At 35.8% G+C, this 23,062-nt stretch overlaps 1 protein-coding gene across 3 annotated transcripts in view; it reads right to left on the bottom strand.

Moving 5' to 3' along the window:
• Positions 1-23,062, bottom strand: part of MKLN1 (muskelin 1) — a 177,822-nt gene that overhangs the window by 35,722 nt on the left and 119,038 nt on the right. For all 3 annotated transcript variants that reach the window (XR_003609795.2, XM_088018511.1, XM_028106146.2), the window contains exons 13-15: positions 7,800-7,947; positions 3,501-3,615; positions 1,968-2,107 (exon numbers count right to left, since the gene is read on the bottom strand). Coding sequence is in view for 2 of the 3 variants with exons in the window: in XM_088018511.1 (XP_087874637.1) it covers positions 1,968-2,107; positions 3,501-3,615; positions 7,800-7,947 (403 nt within the window). In the remaining variant the exon portion in view is untranslated. The remainder of the gene's footprint in view (positions 1-1,967; positions 2,108-3,500; positions 3,616-7,799; positions 7,948-23,062) is intronic.

Genomic DNA, 23,062 nt, shown 5'->3' with positions numbered 1-23,062 from the left:
TAATCCTACTTACTTCTGGAAGGAATGAAAATTAACTTTCTGGAGGGCAACTGATAATTCACCAATTCTACCAATATCCTACAGAATTTTTGGGTAGGAGTACATATGGAAGTATGTAATAATATTACAGTATTATTTATAAGCTGGAAGTAGTCTAAATATTTTACAAAAGTAAACTAAGTAAATTACACATAAACTAGAACACTACGCAGCCATTAGAATTCTAATTTGTATTTGTATTTATTAACATGGTAATAAGATGTTTGTAATATATCATTCATTGAAAGAAATCAGATTCAAAGCATTATGATCCCTATTTTTCAGTTAAACAAAAATATATGTGTGCACATATAAAGGATACAACAACCACAACAGTAAGTTGTTATTTCTCAATGACGGGATGATGCATGATTCAATTATTTTGCAGGGTGAGAGGGCTTATTTTTTTTTTTATTAACCATACATTACTTTTTTAAATTAAAAGCCAGAGGAAAGTGTTTATAAGTGAATTCAAATTCTTTACATATGGTACTAAAAAATCTCCTCTATTCTCCAATGGGCTCCTGGTCAGGAAATTTTTAAAAAGCTCAATTTAATATACAAGTACCCATTACTGTATCTGAAGCAGAAAAAGAATGCTGTAATTTCCTTAAATTTGTCTCATCCTTGAAAAACTAACTGTAACATTAAGTAAAATACTAAGGAATAAAATTTTAGCAGTGTACACCTTAGTTGAAGGTGCCTCAAGTTTAAATCTTATTAATAAAACAAAATTTATCTCTTGTCATCCAGTCAACAAGAGGATTCAGACCCTTTCTCCTGTAGATTCTACAGGAAATACACTAATTACAGTACTGCCAAAGTAACAGAAGTAACTAGCTTCTGTTATTAATTTCTTTCAAGCACTTGTGAAAACAGAGAAAGGAACAATAAGTAAACATGATATGATAAAGGAAAACAGTTTAATAATTTATACCAGAGATTTTTATGTATCTATATTCTACATAAAATAGATAAATATATATAATAGACATATAAACATGTATGTGTAAATACACAGACATACATGTATGCATGTGTAGTGGTGATGGTGGTGGTGAAGTGATGAATGCTAGAGCCATATCCTGGCTGTGTTGCTTACAGCTGAGTGACCCTAGATGAATTATATGACCCATTTAAAAATACCCCATTGCTTCTTTTATGAAATAGTGATAAGAACAGTACTTATTCAATTGTCTCATTGTAGGAATAATATGTTAGATCTAGCACACAAAAATTGCTCAATAAATGGTAACTATTATCATCATTAAAGCCTAAACTTCTCCTTCCAAACTATAAACTTTTCTTACCATCGAACATCATCAATAACTAAAAGGACAGATATGCTTTTCTACACTTTTCAGTAGCTTATCATCACCTGCTAGGGCTCAAAAGCAAACATGACCCAGGAGATATATACGAAAATGTTTGACTACATGATTTTGCAATTAAATGGCAAAGTTAATGATGTGAAACCAAAATCATATTTGAAGTTGTATTCTGAAACATCAGATTAAGAAGATAGTTAGTCAACTATATCATCGCATTCACTGTTAAGAAAGTTACCAATAGGCTAGGCATATGGCGATAATATAGTACTGATGTACTTTGTACTGAGTAGGCCTTGAATTACTGGAAGATAGGTTCATCACCTTCATAGAAATTTCTTCCACTTAACAGTTGCAAAATTTCCTTGTTCTATATCTAGAAAATTTTAGCATCAATATGTATCTTCACTTTGTATCTTCCGAAAGAGGAAAGCAAAAATAAGGAAAATAAAAGGACATTTACAAGAGTCATGATCTTCACAGTATTTACACTGTAGTATTAGTAAATTTCCAAAGACAAAGCCCTATTTCCAAAGTCGAGGTAACACCAGCAATAGCTAATAATGTTGAATAAAAGTTTTCAGTGAATTATTTTTATACCTGTGTTTTCTTATGAGGTACTTGCAGTGCCTCAGTAAGTAATCTTTTGAAGGCCTACATAACTTCAGTGACCAGAAGTCATCTAATCTCATCTTTGGAGAGCAAGATTTTCCTGGATTCCCACCAAATAAATAATGAACCTAAAATAAACAAAACAAGTCACACTTTAAGATGTATGCAATACTCCAGAAACTACAGAAGTCATAATAAAATTTCTTCATTTTGGTAGCAATGTGTAACAGTAATAATTAAAACATTACTGCATTTCTAACAAAGGCTTCTTTTGATGTTTCTCACTTCCATTTTACTTTAAAGTACTGCGGCTACTTCCTTAAGCTGAATTTTAGATTAAAATGAGCTGTATTACCACAATTATACTGACAATGGAAGACGTGAAACAAAAGCAGTGATAGTAAGAAGCTAATCCACGATAAAGAGTTTACTTAGGGCAACAAATAATGGAGATTATTAAGTTAACCAAGTGTTGATCATAATAACAAACAAGATCTTTAATAAAACTCTGACACACATGTTGAATCACTGAAGGTCAATAGTAACAAGAACTTTTTAAATTTTAGCATCTTAATTTTGCTTTAGGCTTACTGCCAAATATTAAGTGGTACATATAATTTGTGATATAACTTGTAAAATATTACATTTTTCAATACCAAAAAAAAGAAATGAAAAAGGAATGCAATAATGATTTCATTGGTATAATTTTAGTGATATTCTATACTTCAACGAAGTGTTAAAACAGTTCCTGAAGTTTTGAAAACATGTATATTCAACAGTGTTATACAAGAGCGATATTACTTCTATCCTACAGATCAAAATTCATTTACCCTTTAATCTGGGAGACTCTAAAAGAGAAAGGGCTTTTATTCACTCTTATGGTATCATTTACCTAAAGGTCTGAAGTGATATAGAATTTAAATAGTCACCTATGGCCCATACAAAAGGAGTACAAGCTTTGTCAATAAGTTATTGTATAATCTGAGCCCAATCACTAAACTATATGTAAAGTTGAAGGGAGACATAGTTTAAAGAAACCACCCTGAACACTTAGTGACACTAAAACTTGAGAATGCAGGACTGTTTTTGTGAGGCCAACAGAAAAAACACGTCACGTCACAGGAAAAATAAAGATAAAAAGACTCCTTACACAATAGGAAAACCTAAAATCAGAAGTTACATATACTTTTTCATTTCATGGGACAAGGTATCCTAATGCTAAAAACTGTAGATTTTTTAGTTGGATATTGATATTGTAGAAACAAGAGGTCATGCTATGTATCTGATCTATGCAGCTACAAAGCAAAGTGCAAAAGTGCCAGAAACTTTGGACTATGGAAAATGGTTATTCTCTTAAGGAATTTTAGGGAGAAATGATATTGAATGTCTGCTATATATTCTATGATGTCTGCTATATAACTTTTTATTCAAATGCACTTAAAAATAATCAGAAACATTTATTTTGGGATTCTATCAGATTAGAGGTCTTGAAAAGTTTACAAGTCGATGTAGTTATGCTACCTTGTGTAACTCATCATATACAAGCTGATGGGCAAATCTTGGACATGGTTCTTCCTCCTGAAGACTTTTACTTGGATTATCCTTTGCAGCTTGATCATTCTTATAGACGCAAGACCTGCAAGACATTGCTTTTTAAGGCATTCTATCCTAAAATTAGCAGCATATATAATGTTAATAGAACTTTAGCAAGCAAATTAACTGGATGTCTAATTCCAACAAAAAATTTATAAATTTGTTCACATCAAATCTTAAAAGTTCTGGTCATGCTCACACAATAGTATAAATTTGTTAGAATGGAATTCTTACATTCTTTTAATGTCCATCCAAAACCTCACTTAAGAACAACCTATTTCACATTATGAAACACGGACAGCATATATGCAAGTTCAAACCAAAGTCTAAAGGACAAGATAATTCCATCTATTTATTCACAATAAAAAAACTCACAGATTTCTTTCAGTTTTACTGCTTAAAATAAATGTCCTACTTTGGAAATAATAAATTCCTTAGTTGCAAGCGTGGAGGAAGTTCTCTGAAGCTCCTGTTCTGTAAAATATCCACTTATGCAGTAATCACAGAATGTTTGAGCTGGATTCTCTGGGCCATTGTTTTCCAAAGCAAAATGTGCAGCACTAGTTCTGTGAGACTACTCTGTGACTTAAAAGTCCTGGTTTGAAAACACTAAATAATGCCTCCCACCCTGCTCTACTGAGATCAGTTAATTTGTCAAAATTAAGACCACTGGGAGGGGAAGGGAAGGAAAAATAAAATAAGATAAAAACAGAGAGGGAAGCAAACTGTAAGAGACTCTTAAATATAGAGAACAAACTGAGCCTTATTGGAGGGGAGGTGGGTTGGGGTGGGGGAGATAAGCTTAATGGGTGATGGGCATTAAGGAAGGTACTTGTTGGGATGAGCACTGGGTGTTTTTTTGTTTGTTTGTGTTATTTTAAAAGATTTTATTTATTTACTTGACAGAGAGAGACACAGTGAGAACAGGAACACAAGCAGGGGGAGTGGGAGATGGAGAAGCAGGCTTCCCGCCGAGCAGGGAGCCCGATGCGGGGCTCGATCCCAGGACCCTGGGATCATGACCTGAGTGAAAGGCAGATGCTTAACGACCGAGTCACCCAGGCGCCCCAAGCACTGGGTGTTTTATGTAAATGATGAATCACTAAATTCTACTCCTGAAACCAATACTATACTATATGTTAACTAACTTGAATTTAAACAAAACAAAACAAAACCAAGACCACCTGGGAACATTAAAAAAAAATTGTTCTCAATTTCACACATCTACTTAGTAGCAAAATCTAGACTAAAATACAATGCTCTTGACTTCCAGACCAGGAATCATCTACTAATTGAAAAATTCAGAGGTAAAATCCATTCACAGAACAAACTGTATACATAGGCACCAATACTGACTTCTTTTCTCAATATAGGCATACACCTCTGAGATGTTGTGGGTTCAGTTTCAGACCACCACAATAAAGCAAATACTGTAATTAAGTGAGTCAAAGGAATTGTTTCTCAAAGCATACAAAAATTATGTTTATACTATTCTGTGGTCTATTAAAACTATGCAACAGCATTATGTCTACAAAAACAATGTACATACCTTAATTAAAAAAATACTTTATTGCTAAAAAAATGCTAACCAACCTCTGAATTTTCAGCAAGTCATAATCTTTTTGCTGGTGGAGGGGCTTGCCTCAATGTTGATGGCTATTAAATGATCAGAGTGGTGGTTGCTGGGGCAATTTCTTAAAATAAAACAGTTGACCCTTGAACAATATGGGTTTGAACTACAAGGATCCAGTATAATGCAGATTTTTTTACTTTTTTTACATTTTCTCTTTCCTTATGATTTTCTTAACATTCTTTCCTCTATCTTACCTTAAGAACACAGTATATAATACATATAACATATAAAATATGTATTAGTGAACTGTTTATGTTATTGACAAGGCTTCTGATCAACAGTAGGCTATTAGTAGTTGGGTTTTTAGGGAGTCAGGTTATACATGGAATTCCAACTGTGTGGGGGTTGGCATCCCTAAGGCCTGTGTTGTTCAAGGGTCAAGTATAATGAAATTCACTGCATCAACTGACTCCCTTTCATCAACTATTTCTCTCTAGCATGCAACGCTGTTTGACAACATTTTACCCATTAGTAGAACTTCTTTCAAAATTGGGAGTAAATCCTCTCAACCCTGCTACTACTTTATTGACTAAGTTTATGTAATATTCTAAATCCTTTGCTGTCATTTCTACAATCTTCACAGAGTCTACAACAGGAGTAGGTTCCATCTCAAGAAGCCACTTTATCTCTCGCAGCAATGCAGTGACATTGTCAGGCTCCACTTCTAATAATGGTTCTCTTGCTCTTTCCATCACATCTGCAGTTACTTCCTCCACCAAAGTCTTGAACCTCTCAAAGTCATCCAGGAAGGCTGGAATCAACTTCTTCCAAATTCCTGTTCATGTAGGTATTTTGACCTCGTCCCCTAAATCTGAATGCTCTTCAGGGCATCTAGAATGGTGAATCCTTTCCCAGAAGATTTTCACCTTTCTTTGCCCAGATCCATCAGAGGAATTAATAATCTACAGCAGCCGTAATCTTACGAAATGTATTTCTTAAATAAGAAGACTTCAAAGTTGAAATGACTCACTGATCCATAGGCTACACAATGAATGCTGTGTTAGCAGGCATGAAAACATTAATCTCATTCTCCATCTCCATTAGAGCTCTTGAATGACCAGGTGTGTCCTCAATGAGCAGTAATATGAAATGAATCATTTTTTCTGAGCACTCAGTCTCAACAGTGGGCTTAAAATGTACAGTAAACCATACTGTAAACAGATGTGCTGTCTTTAGCTTTGTTGTTTCATTTACAGAGCACAGGCACAGCAGATTTATCATAATTTTTTTTATTAAAGATTTTATTTATTTATTTATTTGAGAGAGAGAGAATGAGAGACAGAGAGCACGAGAGGGAAGAGGGGCAGAGGGAGAAGCAGACTCCCCGCTGAGCAGGGAGCCCGATGTGGGACTTGATCCCAGGACTCCAGGATCATGACCTGAGCTGAACGCAGTCGCTTAACCAACTGAGCCACCCAGGCGCCCTATCATAATTTTTAAGGGTCCTAAAATTTTCAGAATGATAAATGAGCACTGTCTTCAACTTAAAGTTACCAACTGCGTTAGCACCTAACAAGTTAGTCAGCCTGTCCCCTGAAGCTTTGAAGCTAGGCACTGACTTCTCCTCTCTAGCTATGGAAGTCCTCAATGGCATCTTATTCCAATTGGAGGTTGTTTCATCTACAATGAAAATCTGCTGTTTATTGTAGTCACCTTCATTAATGATCATAGTTAGATCTAAGATAACTTGTAGCTTCTATATCAGCACTTAGATGTTACCAAGATAGCTTCTTTCCTTAAACCTTAGGAACCAACCTCTGCTAGCTTCAAACTTTTCTTCTGCAGCTTCCTCACCTCTCTCAGCCTTCACAGAATTGAAGAGTTAGGGTCTTGCTCTGGAGCAGGCTTTGGCTTAAGGGAATTTTGTGGCTGGTTTGATCTATACAAACCTTTAAAACTGTCTTCATATCAGCAATAAGGCTGTTTTGCTTTATCATTCATGGGTTCACTGGAACAGCACTTTTAATTTCCCTCAAGAACTTTTCCTTTGCATTCACAACTTGGCTGTTTGGCACAAGAGGACTAGCTTTCTCTCCCTCACTTGAACACTTAGAGGCCTTTGTAGGGTTATTAATTAGCCTAATTTCAATATGGTTATGTCTCAGGGAATAAGGAGGTCTAAGGAGAGGGAGAGAGATGAGGGAACAGACGGATGGTGGAATGGTCAGAACACAAACAATATTTATAAATTAAGTTCACCATCTCATATGGGCACAGTTCATGGCACTCCTAAAACAATTACAACAGTAACATCAAAGATCAAAGATCACTGATAAGCATAATAAATATAATAATAATGAAAAGATCTGAAATACTGTGAGAATTATCAAAATATGACATACAGACATAAAGCGAGCAAATTCTGCTGGAAAAATGGTGCTAATAGACATGCTCAACACAAAGTTGCCAAACCTTCAACTTGTAAAAACTGAAACGTGCAAAGTGCAATAAAATGAGGTATGCCTGTACTGACACTGAATGCATGACATCACAAATTAACATAAGTCTTCTATTTCTGTCTTCTTTTGAAGAAACTAACATCCTCAAATAAATGTTACATTGGGATTGAGACACAGACAAGAAGAGCTCCTTACCAACTATTCCTCACAATGTCATAAATCCAGAATGAATTTCTGACATTCTCCTCCCTCTTTTCTTTGTCTTTGCTGAGTCCAGATAAGACATGTATTTCATTCAGTTCTGGATCAATGGTTGCTCTCTGTGTGAATCCTGTCATTGGAACTATAAATTGAGAGAGAAAATAAGATGACAACATTCATGTTAAATAACAAGAGTAGAACCACTGTATAAAAGATACACCCTTGCCCTCTCCCTGTGTCCATGGCACTTACCTTCTAATATTACTACAGAACTTTTATATTACACAATAAATAATTGTTTATTTCATTCTCCCCACTCTAGAATGTAAGCTGTACAAGGCAGAGGTAGTTTGGTTCACTATTTAGTTCCCAATGCCTGGCAAGTAGTTACCCAACTATTTGTTGAAAGAATAAACAAATGCTAACTACCAGACAGGAGCTACAATGAGGGAAGAAGTAGAAAGAGGTATGCAATATAATCATTTTTATTGAGGAAACAAAGGTCAATGCTTTAATTAACTGATTTTTTATCTCAGTCAGCTCTAATTTAATAGTAGAGGTAAAATATTCAAATGTTGACCGGGAAAAACACAAATTTGACAGAAAGTGAAACACAGGTTTGTTTAATAAGGCCAGGGTCATGTAAAATATCTGTTCGTGACATACAATGAAATGACATAATTTCCAAGTAAAAATAAAACATTTTGGGGTATAATATGCCATTTTGTTTTCCTGAATGGTTCAAACTGCCCAGAGTTAATAATATTTTATTTTTCTAAGAAATCCACTAAATGAGTGATTGTCATTCTGCATTATCCAATAATTTGCAAAACACTAACACAGCAAATGCAAATTTTTCTCATCATTGTTATATGGAAATATTAGCTGAAATGTAATTTTGTGGATCATGACATAATTGCCATGAATCTAATACAATGTCATTGTTTCAACACATTTCTTTTATACACAAACAATCATCATATGCTCAAAATGCTACACAATTATCAGACTGAAGTAAAATATTTCAATCAACCCAGAATATTATGGCAGGAGACATTAGCCACATTGATCTTCATTTGTCTTTATCTACTTTAGCAGGGCCAAATGATCTGGCATTTATTTTTTTCCTAGTTTACCTAAATTCATGTGTCCTTTCACATTCCTATTCAATAAATTTGTTTGTGGAGTATTTTATTTTTTTTATTATATATTTTAAATTTCTTTTTTAAGATTTTATTATTTGAGAGAGAAAGAGAGGGATTGAGAGATTGAGGGAACAAGTGGGAGGAGGGGCAGAAGCAGCAGCAGACCCCTTGTGGACCAGGGAGCCCAACACCAGCCTGATTCCAGGACCCTGGGATCATGACCCAAGCCGAAGGCAGATATTCAACCAACTGAGCCACCCAGGTGTCCCTGTTTGTGGAGTATTTTAGAGACTATCCAATGCATTTCACAGTAAATATGATAAAAATAATACACACACACATTAACACAAATATGTTTATATTTATACACATATGCACATGGACCTAATCTTATTTATTTGACAGAGAGAGACACAGCAAGAGGGAACACAAGCAGGGGGAGTAGGAGAGGGAGAAGCAAGCTTTCTGCCAAGCAGGGAGCCCGATGTGGGGCTCGATCCCAGGACCCTGGGATCATGACCTGAGCCGAAGGCAGACGCTTAACGACTGAGCCACCCAGGCGCCCCCTCATGGACCTAATCTTAATAATAATCTCAACCCTCATGCCATGGTCTTTAGTGGTTAAGTCTGGTATTTTCCTAATGACGCTTTTCTAAAGTGCTAAGTTTCTGCCCTCTGTTCCTCAGATAACCTTGGAAGAAAGATAAAACAGTAAAGAAATGAAATCACTTTTGTTAGTGGTAGAAGTAGAGGACATAACTGTACTGTATTTAAAATTCACTGTATTTAAATTTCTTCATTCCATTTCATCTTAATACTGAGCCTTTAAATTAAGAATTCTCTAAGATGGGTTGGCAAACTGTGGCTTGATCCGGCCTGCCTAGGGTCAAAGCAGGCCTCATCCATTCATTTACATTTTGTCTGTGGCTGTTTTCATGCTAAGATAGCAAGGTAACACTTGCAATACTGTATGTATGGCTTACAAAACTGAAAATATTTATACCTAGCTCTTCATATAAAAAGTGTGCTAACTCCTGTTCTATAATCTTTTAAAATGTATATTATCAGAAATGTATGACTTTTTTTTTAAGATTTTGTTTATTTATTTGACAGAGAGATAGCAAGAGAGGGAACACAAGCAGGGGGAGTGGAAGAGGAGAAGCAGGCTCCCCGCTGAGCAAGGAGCCTGAGGCAGGGCTTGATCCTGGGACTCCAGGATCATGACCTCAGCCGAAGGCAGACACTTAACAACTGAGCCACCCAGGCGCCCCTGAAATGTACGACTTATAAACTAATGCAACAAGCCACTTACCTTAAGTAAGGATCCACTGAGGAAATGGAAATTTTGGGGTGGAATGGAGATCAGTGGAGAGGGAAAAAATTTTGAATTCTTTTTTTTTTTTAAACTTTGAATTCTATAAAATGGAAGTGGAGTCAACAAAGACCAGGAAGCAAAGGAGTACTGGGCTGGCGGGAAGCATGTGAGAATGTGGAAGAATGCCCAAACCAAATTTTACATGCTTCTCTTTCTAGACTGTCACATTTTGCCCAGAAGCAGCTTAGGAACAGTAGAGAAAAATGACAAGGATTGCTTCTCAAAAACAGAAGCAGTGGCAGGTTTACAATACTCAGGGAAATCATGCTTATAAAATCTATACCATAAAGTATTATAAAATATTACTTTGATTACAAAGCATACTATAAACTATATATTTCCCATTTCTTTGATCTTCCATATCCAATATGCTTTTTACTCTACATAATGTTGATTTTACCTTCCAGTTATACGTTCAAATGTATTATTGACTTTTAAACAACTTTATACAGAGATAATTCATATGCCATACAATTTACCCATTTAAAGTGTATAGCTTGGTGTTTTTTAGTATATTCACTATAAAATCATCATCACAATGTAATTTTTGATCATTTATAATACAGAAATCATATGTGTGTCCCAAAAGTGTTTGAAGGCCAACCTAGGAACTTAAATACCAGTAAGTATTGGAAACAAAATAGAAGTAGAAAATCTTTAGATTAGACTTTCTCAATTAACTATGTGATTTCGTGCAAGAAACTTTTTTTTAAAAAAATATTTATTTATTTGAGAGAGAGCACGAGAGTGAGCGCACGAGAGAGCACAGAGGGAGAGGGAGAAGAACTCCCTGCTGAGCAGGGAGCCTGATGTGGGGCTCGATCCCAGGACCCTGAGTTCATGACCTGAGCCAAAGGCAGACACTTAACTGACTGAGCCACCCAGGCGCCCCTACTCTTTTTCTCAAGTTTTTGTTTGTTTGTTTTTTAGTAATCTCTACACCCAATATGGGGCTTGAACTTATGACCCCAAGATCAAGAGTCACATGCTCTTCCATCTGAGCGAGCCAGGTACCTCTTTGCAAGAAACTTTTTTAGACTTTAGTTTTCTTATCTAAAAATTGAAAGTAGAGCTATATTCAAAGCTGAAATTTCTAAGACCCTGGAGGGTGAGAGCAGTGATAGTACCAATGTGCAGCATAGGCAGGCAAAGAGAGAGAATCCTGACATACAGACAGCAGTTAGGCTGTTCTGATGGTACTGCACGAACTGGAAGAAGAGAGTAAGGAAATACCAATAAAGAAGCATTATTTCCAGGAAATGGATGTCATCAGCACAAGGAGGGTAGATATTATGTCCTAAGCACAAAAATTCATTGGACTGACACAAGAGAGACCAAGCTTGAAGCAGAAACGTGTGAAGAAAAGAGTAAAAATGTTTCACTGAATTTTTTTGAAGACATCCAATATTTTACTCTAAGAATACTTAAAGGCAAAATTTCTCAGGGCAAGATTTCTATTAATCTTTAAGTTTACATACTCTTACAAATATAATCTTTATTACATATTAAAGGCAAGGAAAATGTTTACATATAAAATGTTTGTATGTAATTAGAAAAATACGGAAGAACATACATCAAACCATAAATAACAGTCATGTGGGGGGCACTTAGGACACTTTTTAAAAAAAATATTTTACTTATTTATTAATGAGAGACAGAGAGAGAGAGAGAGGAAGAGGGAGAAGCGGGCTCCCTGCTGCGGGACTCGATCCCAGGACCCTGGGATCATGACCTGAGGCGAAGGCAGACACCTAACCATCTGAGCCATCCAGGCGCCTTAGGACACTTTTTTAAGATTTTATTTATTTATTTGTCAGAGAGAGAGAGAGAGAGAGAGCACAAGCAGGGGGAGCGGCAGGCAGAGGGAGAAGCAGGCTCCCCGCTGAGGAAGGAGCTTGATGCGGGACCCGATCCCAGGACCCTGGGATCATGACCTGAGCTGAAGGCAGATGCTTAACCAACTGAGCCACCCAGACATCCCTAGGACACTTTTACTTTTGTTCTATAATATGTATTTTTCTAATATATATTGCTTTTATAATTATAAGGAAAAAGAAAAATCCAAACCAAAATACAAAAAGTATATCTGGGTATAAATACTGGGAACTTTCAGGAAGAAGTGAAAAGTTCTCACACATCCTCCCATATTTGTCATGAAGAACATTTTACATTAATATTTAGAATGTTATTATTTAGATGGAAAGGGAATTCAGGTTTCAAAAGACAGTTTGATTGGCCCTAAAAGAAATATTTTTAAGCCATTTTGCTGGCATGAAGTTACAAAACTAAAGCTAGGCATTGCTTTATTTGAATTAAAGTATTTCTTATTTTTTTTCTCCAAAAAATAAAAATGAAAACTTGTATCTGAGGAGTTCCTAACAATCAGGGAGTTAATTCAAACTTACACTGAATGTATCTATGTTAATGGCCTTTTGCCTAATTTTTACAAAGTGCACTTAAGCTTAATTCCTACTTCCACTCCATTCCACAAGAGTAACAATTCAAAAACATTAACAAAAAAATTAAGTTTTCCATATCCACCTTCAAAGGTACTCTAGGTTTCTCTAAGAAACTGTTAAAAACGTCAATTTCTGTAATACTCTGAATCTCATTTACCTCTTTTGTAAACAGAAGAAAAAACTTATTTTTCATTTTCAATGGAGAGTTTACATGTTCTTATTAAATAAAAAGTAAAAAATTATATATGGGTGGGTATGTATATATACATACATACATATAAGAATTATAGCCTAGCACTAATAAGCATTTTAGACTTTGGGATTTTTACTAGCAGAAGCTGCTTATGAAATCTAAACTTTGGGCCTCTTGATCTCAGATAGCAAACTAAACACTAAATACATTATCCTTCTTTCCCATCACCCCACAACACTGGCAGGAAAGATATTCTGGCAAAAAGAAAGAAAAACAGCATGAGGAAGAAGAAAGTATGTCATCAAGAGATAAGAAATTTTGAGGCTCTCATAGCCAAGAAAAGGAGAGCCTACTCACAGGAGGTAAAAGATGGAAAACTTCCAAATAAATCATCAAATACAAAAAGCAGGAGTACACTGTGAGGACTCCTGTGGAGAGCTTCTACTAAGGACAGAGGGGCCTGAACAAGAATGAGAGCAGAGTTTAAAGTAACAGCAAACCTTCACACAGATATTAGTGAAGACAGCCTGGTGGACAAGATGTACCATGCATTTATACAACATCGCTGGTCAGTGTCTTATGTAAGGGAGAAGCCGGGCGGGAAAGATGGCTACCCTAGGCACAGGAAGTTACTGTTGATTACCTTTCTTAACAGATGTAGTCCTTTATTTATAGATTCTAACGTATAGGTAGGAATCACAAGACATATGAGAAAAATTTCAACAGTGTAAAGATAGGGGCCTAAGATAAACATATAGAATGGAAAAGATAAATCACAGAAAGAAACAACCTAAAAAAAAAAAACTCATTATCTTTGTAAAGAGTAAAAAAATTATTACATCTATAAAACAAGAACAAGCTTCCATAAAAAGGAATAGAAAATATGATATAAGAAAGTAGAACTATGACCAAAAAAATCAGATGACAAAATGAAAAAAAAATGAGCAGAGTTAAAAGGAAGTCAGCGGCTGTAGGATAAAAATGATAAACTACCAGTAGAGCAAAAGATACAGAAATTATGATAGAAAAGTTACAGGACACAGAAGCTAAAACCACTGAAGTAAGAAATCTGCCTGAGAAGAACACTCAAGAGAGATGAAATAACATAGGAGGAAAAAATAATTAAAGAAAATCTCCCTGAATAGAAGAAACAAGTAAGTGTCCTGTTTGAAAGAACCCTAGGTTAGCTAAGCATGTTTTACAAAAACAAACAAACAAACAAAAAAAACCCTTTATATATAGGTATTCCCCGCTTTTTGAAAGTTTTCATTACACCACTTTCCTTCTATGAAAGATCTATATTAGTACTTGTTTTAGCTAACTGATAGAAATCTGAGGAGGATTTTCACTTTATGAAAAAAAGGTGAAGAGCAAAAACAGCATTCAGCGTTTGTTTTGAGTGAGCCCTTACAGAGACAGCACATCTTCCCCAGGAACTACACCCAGCCTCTCTGCATCAAGCCGCCACAGTTGTTAGTTGTGTGTATGAGTGTCTGTGCTTTAGCTCAATTTATTTTGTGCATCAGTTAGCAAGATGTGTCCTAAGGTATCAGAGAAGTTTGAGAGCAAGCTTGTATTTTGGGTCTGGGAAGACTCAAAATTTTTCCTTATAAGTAAGTGGTACTTGCTTCTTTGATTTATGCCATTTTGGCTTACCAAATGCGACTTTTGGATAGTGGGAGAAAAAGAGAGAGAGATCTCCTAATGAAACTTTAAAACTCCAGGAATAAAAAGAAAAATTTTAAAAACTTCTATAAAGGGGGAAAAAGCAGGTTATTACACACAGAAGAATAAGTATCAGACTTATTAGACCTTTTATCTGTAACAATGAATGCCAGAATACAATGGAATAATAACTAAAATTCTGAGGAATATAAAAAGATACAGAATTAAAATTCTATTTCCAATAGTGAGGGCAAAATAAAGGAATTTTTGGATCAGCAGAAATATGAAAATTTGTATCAATGACTGCATATGAAACAATTCTTTAGGAGCCATTCCAACGAAACAAAACTAAAGAAAAGGAATGACACGGGATGTAAGAAACAGTGGCAGTGATAGATGACACAGGAAAGCAAAAGGAAGCTTGAAAGAAAATAAAGATCCATTAGATCTTGAGCCTTTATAAGATATTTGGAATGACAAAGTTTTAATAGAATATTTTCTCACCTATAAGTCCAATAACAATACCTGAATTATATATGGTGCCCCATTCCCCCTCCCCCATTATACTTTCATTGTTTAGAATTTTGGTCCTAGTGTTTTTCTTTTGGCAACAATCAATTTTCTCAAGATAATTTGATCACCACTTATCATATACTTCTAACATCTCCTAAATTTATTTCTGAGTCTTGCTTCCAAATGGGTTTCCAATATGGGTCTTCATATAGCACACTTTCCTAGGCAAATATACCTAAGAATGTTTTATTTCATACTAACATATGAAAGTTAGGAGAATATAAATTTCTTGGTTTAAAGTCATTTTCCTTGATCACTTTTTAACTTTACTTTTTTTTTCCATTCACTATTGCTGTCTGATGTCCGTCCATCCATCCACCCATCCATCCATCCATCCATCTTGTTCCCTTTACAGGTCATCTTTCTCTCTGAAATCTTTCAGAATTTTCCCTATGTCTTTGATATTCTTAACCAAACTTTAATGTGTCTATGTAAGTGTCCCTTTATTCTTCCTGTCAGGTACACTATAAGGTCTTCCACCAATCTGAGGCCTTTTGCTTTTCTGAATTCTAGCAAATGTACCTCCATTATTTCTTCAATTATTTGCCCTCTTAAAATTTTATTTTTTTCTCCTGTTACTACTGTTAAGATGTTGGCACTTGTACAATTCCTTTCCATATCCTCTAGTTTTTCTTTATATTCTTTCTATTTTTTAAAGGTTTTATTTATTTGAGAGAGAGAGAGAGAGAATGAGCATGAGTGAGGGGAGGAGCAGAGGGAGAGGCAGAGGGAGAAGTAGACTTCCCAATGAGCAGAGAGCCTGATGAGGGGCTGGGTCCCAGGACCCCAAGGTCATGACCTGAGCTGAAGGCAGATGCTTAACCGACTGAGCCACCCAGGGACCCCTCTTTTATATTTTCTATCTCTTTATCTTTTTTCTTTCCTATTTTTTCCTGAATGAGTATTCATTCTAATTTTTCAACTAATTAATTCATTCATATCCATTCTATTTATAATATTTGTTGCAGTCTTCATTTCAAATATATTTTTCATATCCAATATTTCCATTTGGTTCTGGTATGATTCTTAGATCTTATTTCATATTACTAATATGTCCCTTTATATCTTTAATTATATTAACCATGCTTGTTTTGAATTCCTGGTTCAACCATTGTAATAATTCTGCTTTACATCATATATGTTTTCAGTTATTGATTTCTTTTGAGACAGCTGCAGTCCTCAACTGTCTAGTTATAGCTCTGTGAGGTAATATTTTTCAAGGTATCAGCTATTCTTTCTGTTAAGATATATTTTATTAGGGAGGGCCAAAGGTCAGGCCTCAAGCAGCATCAGTTCCAGTGAATTTAAGGAAAATGGAGGGGGAAGAGGCATAAGGTAGTGAAGCCTAGACACAAAGAACCAGTTAATCACTTCTCCTTACTATCATTCGTCTATGCAAGGGTTCACACCTTTAGACACTTCAGGGAAAGTAGAAGGCAGTCTTCCTGGACTTGACAGGTGAGAGGAAAGAGAGATGGATTACTGAGAGTAGATGGTCAGTCCACATCTATTTTCACCAATTCTTAACACCAGTATGGATTACGCACTGCCATAATGTTGTTCTTTGGATTCTGGCACTAGTTGTAAAGGCTAGTTTCTATAGTGAAGGAAAAAGAATTAACTCAAGGTAATTTAGGGGACAGACAGCATTCTATTTCATTTAAAGAGTTTCTGGAGACTAGTTGCCTCTCATTTTATTTTTCTAGGGTTTATTTCTGGGGAAGGGAATCAGTCACCTAGGTTAGTTTGCAACTTTGGCCAGAAATAATTTTCATTTTATATTGTTTGAATTTTGCTTTATGAATTATGCACATTGCATTACTTCTATAATAATTCTACCAAAATAAAAACTGGTTGAACAAAAATGGCATTATCAAAAACTAAAAAGACCTAAAGGTCAAAACCAAAGAAGAGAAAAAAAAAAAAAGAAAAAAAAAGCCAAAGAAGGGCTTTCATTCTAACATGTTATAACTATCAACACAGTCTTCTGTATTAATTTTCTTCCCAAGAAGAAAAAAAGGCTATCTTTACAATTTAATGGTTTCTAATAGGTAGCTGTGAGGGGAGGGGAAAAGAATAGGAGAGTTGCAACGTATAATATTTTAAAAGCTTTTAGATTCAACTGGCAAAAAATTCAACTAAATGGCAGAAATCTTAACCAGACTTTATAAACTGACTCCCAAAGAAAAATTAAACAGATCAGTAAACAAGATCATATGTTAATCACGAAAACATTTTGAAAGAACACTTGTCTGAGAAAATACAAAATAAGAATAATGCAACAACTGGTGTGCCTGGGTGGCTCAGTCGTTAAGCGTCTGCCTTCGGCTCAGGTCATGATCCCAGGGTCCTGGGATTGAGCCCTGCATCCGGCTCCCTGCTTGGGGCGGGGGGGAGGGGCCCGCTTCTCCCTCTCCCCCTGCTTGTGTTCCCTCTCTTGCTGTGTCTCTGTCAAATAAATAAAAATCTTAAAAAAAAAAAAAGAAAGAAAATGCAACAACTATTACAGCCAACTTGTTTCTAGTTTTTCCAGGAAATCACAATGATAATCCTTCAACTCTCCTATTTTTTCTTTAACATCTTCAAAACTTGAAATAGGACAACTATTTTTCTTTTCCTTTTCTTTGATTGACCCAATAGGGGGAGATTACCAGAATCTGTAACATAAGGAAAGCTACAGGGAGGCTAAAAAGAAAACAGAGATATTTTTGAAGTAATTTCAATTCCTGAGGAAGATACATTATTGCATTAATTCATGAACTAATCTCAACTCTATTTTTGCTTCATGTTCCAATGCACATATTATTAGTTACTTTAGTTGAAGACACAGGAAAAAAATACAATTTCAGAACTGTCACAGGAATGTAAGTTTAATAAAAACAGCTTTCTAAAATTTCTCTATTTGTTAGGATATTTTCAGCTTCAAGTAACAGAAAACCTGAATAACAGTTTATTAATGAGCTCATATATCAAAATTTTGCAAGTGGGCAGCTCCAAGATTGTTCTAGCAATTCAACCAAATCATGGTGCTAGGTAAACATCCCTACAATTCTCTTGGCCTTCCTTTTTTTTGAAAGTTGCCAGTACCAGCTCTAAGTATTACATCCTTTTATACTATCTGTTCTGTCCATTCCATTAATCTGTATAAAACTGTACCTTTATAAATATCTGGTAGTGTTAATACTACTTCATTACCTTTCATTTTCTTTTATTTTTTTTAAAGATTTTATTTATTTGTGTGAAAGAGAGAACACAAACAGGGAGAGTGGCAGGCAGAGGGAGAAGGGAGGCTCCCCGCTGAGCAAGGAGCCCTATATGGGACTTGATCCCAGGACCCTGGGGCCATGGCCCAGGCCGAAGGCAGATGCTTAACCAACTGGGTCACCCAGGCATCCCTACCTTTCATTTTCAAAACTGTCTTAGTGTTCTTGCATGTTTTTTTTTTTTTTTAAAGATTTTATTTATTTATTTGAGAGAGAGAGAGAATGAGAGATAGAAAGCATGAAGGGAAGAGGGTCAGAGGGAGAAGCAGACTCCCCGCCGAGCAGGAAGCCCGATGTGGGACTCGATCCCGGGACTCCAGGATCATGACCTGAGCCGAAGGCAGTCGCTTAACCAACTGAGCCACCCAGGCGCCCTGCATGTTTGTTTTTGCTGGTGAACTTTAATTCATACTTACTATCAAATGACCTAAATTTTATATTAAAAATATGAAACACTTATATAAGCTTGTAACTAAGCAAAAACATCTCTGGGAGAGTAGAAGGGGGAAATTATGTAAAGTTAGTATTAACAATAATGGTGAGAGGGAAAAAAGTACAGAATCCAATTTTATCAGAATAATGGCACAACAAACATAAAAGATGCTAACTGGAAAGCAATGAAGCCCAGTCACACTGAAAATAAACACTACCATTTCCTAGCTCAGTAACTAATCTACGTTAATGACGGCCCATCATTAGCTTCAAAATCTTCTCTGTACTGCTGAATTGGCCTGACTTAGTTAATTGTTAAAAGTCTGAAAGGGTCAAATCCATAGGATTTATTCTATATAATCACATACATACAAACATACCCACTTATTTATTAAAAAACAATGTCAATAATGTCAATGTTTGACCAATTCCGGTAGTTGAACTAAAAATCAGTAAGATTTTGCTTTTAAGGTTTTCATGAAAATATGTTTATAGATAAATTAGATCTTGCAGACATTACTAACATAGCCCTCATGTTAGTTTCACAGCCTGATAGCAGAAGGGAATGAAATTTAACTGTCAAAATTTTGCAACTAGATGAGGCCTTAAGATCAACTGGTCCAATCTCATTTTCAGATGAATAATCAGACCCAAGGAAGTTATGTATATAATTTTGCCAAAGTTGCAGAGGGATGAGTGGCAGATCCAGATGAAGAGAGACCAAGTCTTCTGATTCTCAATTCACTATTCTTTCAATTATACCAATCTGCCATTATGGTTAGAACAGAATGGAATGAACAGTAACAGATGTGGGAAAATACAGTCAACAGATGTTAAGGAACAAAACAAGTAAACACATAACTACTATAGAACAGGGACTAGGTTGTAAGAACTCTAGTATCACCAGTGCTTGACTTAGCATCTGGCAAATGGTGAAGACTCATGTATGTTTGCTACCTTGACTAATACAGATATGAGAAAGTAATCCTATTACAATAAACTGAGTTTCTATAGCAAACTATAAAGCTCTGGTGGTGTGACAGACTATCTTCTAAACATAATTTTCAATTAGTGTTAAATACAGAGCTTACATATGGGGAGTCTGCTAAACCCCTTGTGCTTGCCAAAAGTTATTCAGAAATAAACCCAAATTTTAGATGTGCTGAATTTTGATGTAATTATGTATGTGTTAGACACAATACTAATAAATCCCTTCTTTCTAAGCAGCTGCCAATCCACTGATTTAAATTGTAATCTCTTTCTCAGGGGAGCATAACATTGTTATACTCTAGTTAAAAAGTAAGAGTTGAAGTTTCCTCAGATCTTGAGATGTTAAATCTAAGATAATTCATTTAAATAATTATAAAGAATAACCATATAAGATTTTATAGTATCTGACACAATAAAAACATTATAAAAATCAGCAGGAATTTTACAATTAGATATGCCATTTCTTTTCTTTTTTTTTTAAAGATTTTATATGAGAGAGAGAGGATGAGCAGGAGGGAGGGGCAGAAGGAAAGAGAGAAGCAGACTCCCTGATGAATAGGGAGCCCAACTCAGGGGCTTGATTCCAGGACCCTGAGATCATGACCTGAGCTGAAGGAAGACACTCAACTGACTGAGCCACCCGGGCACCCCAGACATGCCATTTCTAATTGGTGATCTCAAATTTCATCTATAATTTCAAACAATCCATTTGAAACTCACATCATGTAAGTGCAGTTTTAATCAAGTAACCCACATTACCGAATCACAGATAAACATAATAATTATATGTTAAGTCCATCTCAAATTACAGTAATTAACTGTAGTAGAAAAGCTTTAGAATAACAGTTAATAAATAGAATGTTTAAATAAGCTACAGAGCATCCAAGTAATGAAATAAAATTGGTATTTTCTTTTTCTTTTTCTTTTTTTTAGGATTTTATTTATTTCAAAGAGAGAGAGTGGGATGAGCAGAAGGAAAGGGACGCTGAGCACGGAGCCTAACACAGGGCTCGATCCCACCATCCTGAGATCACGACCCGAGCTGAGATCAAGAGTCACAGACCAACCTACTGAGCCACCCAGGTGTCCCCAGAATTGGCATTTTCTAAGAATATTTAATAAGGTGGAAATTTAAATAGTATCCTGCCTTGTCCTTAGAAGGGCTTTTCATGGCTTATAAATAATAATCTAGTAAGATAAAATAAAATTAAATGGGCTTTTAAAAATCAGGTGAAACTAATTCCCATGGGAGGACAATTCAATATACCATAGTTCTGACATGAGGTTTTCTGTTTGGTCTAACTTAATCCAGTGAAATATTTTTTAGGAGATCTAGAGTACTAAAAAGACTGAATGCTCTTTAAGAAATCCTGAATAAAGTCCACGTATTTCAGCTAAGCTTTTCATAGGTTTTGAAAAGCAGAGTCAAGATTATACTAGATGAATATTTAGAACTGTGTTAACAGTGAAGATTAGAACCATATGCTTTAATTCCTAACCTGGGTTTGAGGCGTTAGAAAATTTCGGGAGACAATGATCCGTAAACTAAGATCTGAAAGATGTGCACAAGTTAGTTACACTTTGGAGGTCAGACAGAAGAGTGATTCAGGCAGGGAGACTAGCATGGACAAAAATCCAAAGGCAAGAAAAAGTTATTATATCTATAAAGAATAAATATTCAGTGGTCATGAAACAAAGAATTGGTGTCAAGGTGAGGGTGGATACTAAAAACGGGACTGGAAAACTAAGGTGGGGCATATCATAAAGGAATCTAGGAGTCAGGCTGAGTTTAGACCTAATCTTCAGAACAAAGGGACACAATGAAAAAATTTTAATCAAGTAAGAAAGCCTTTCAAGTTTACATTTTTTATGTTATTTTATTTTAAAAAAGATTGAGAGAGAGAGAGAGAGGGAAAGCTGTGGGTGGGGGAGCAGAGAGAGAGAGGGAGAGAGAAACTTAAGCAAACTCTGTACTGAGCGCAGAGCCAGATTCGGGGCTTGATCCCACGACCATGAGATTGTGACCTGAGCAGAAACCAAGAGTCAGAGCCTTAACTGACTGTACCACCCAGGTGTTCAGAGTTTATATTTTTTAAAGATATTTTCTTATCTTATTAGCACTAATCCAAAAGTAAGGTTGTTAATCTACTTCTTTGTTTTCCCCATGCACAACTGTAAGCTCTAGGAAGACAGAGCCCTTATTCACAATTGTATCTCTAGCACTTAGCTTATTATCTGGCACACAGTAGGTGACCAAAAAATATCTGTTGAATAAATGTTAAAGCACACAATTCTGTACTTCACTGGTAACACAAAAGTGCTGTATTCTGCTTGCAGTATGGAGAATGAGTTGGGGGGAGATGTGGAGTACACAAAAAGAGGAAGACCAATTATTACAGCCTATATAGATATATAGTAATATCAACTGTATTCTCAACACAAAATGACTACTGTAAGTACAGGACTACTGTAAATACAAGAATGTGAAAAGCCTTTGGGAAGTTTTAATAAAATAGTCAATGTAATAGTCATTATTCAGAGTAAACAAGATAGTTTCTGGGGCACCCGACTGGCTCACAGTCAGAGAAGCTTGTGGCTCCTGATTTCAGGGTTGGAATCCCATGTTGGGTGTAGAGACTACTTAAAAAAGAAAATCTTTTAAAAACAAATAGGGGTGCCTGGGTGGCTCAGTCAGTTAAACATCCGATTATTTCAGCTCACGTCATGATCTCAGAGTCATGAGATCAAGCCCAGCAGCAGGCTCTGCACTGAGCTTGGAGCCTGCTTGAGATTCTCTCTTTTCCTCTTCCCTTCCCACTGCCGCTTGCGCTTACTTGCTCTCTCAACAAACAAACAAAAAAGAAGAAGAGGAGGAAGACTGGGAACAAAGGCCAAATAGGTGATGATAGCTCAAACTAGTGAAGTTGCAATGGGAATAGAGAGAATATGGAGGTAAAACTGGCATTACTTAATTACAGTGAACCTGCAGATAGCATTGGCATACTCTTGTGAAAAACGAGGCACCCAAGAATAACACTAGCCAAAACTAGAGGGTCAATCCATCTCTACTCTTAGAATAGCCATGAGCAGGGACACGATATAATTTTGTTCCACTTACAGACACACAAACTAAGACAGAAATTAGGTAACTTGTTCAAGGTT

This window comes from Eumetopias jubatus, unplaced genomic scaffold (genome assembly GCF_037043125.1).
Source record: "Eumetopias jubatus isolate StellerSeaLion01/CBP00866 unplaced genomic scaffold, mEumJub1_p1.0 scaffold_14, whole genome shotgun sequence".
In the NCBI taxonomy this organism is placed as follows: Eukaryota; Metazoa; Chordata; class Mammalia; order Carnivora; family Otariidae; genus Eumetopias; species Eumetopias jubatus.
The sequence above is the reverse complement of the archived record's forward strand: the minus strand, read 5'-3'. Positions and strand labels throughout refer to the sequence as shown.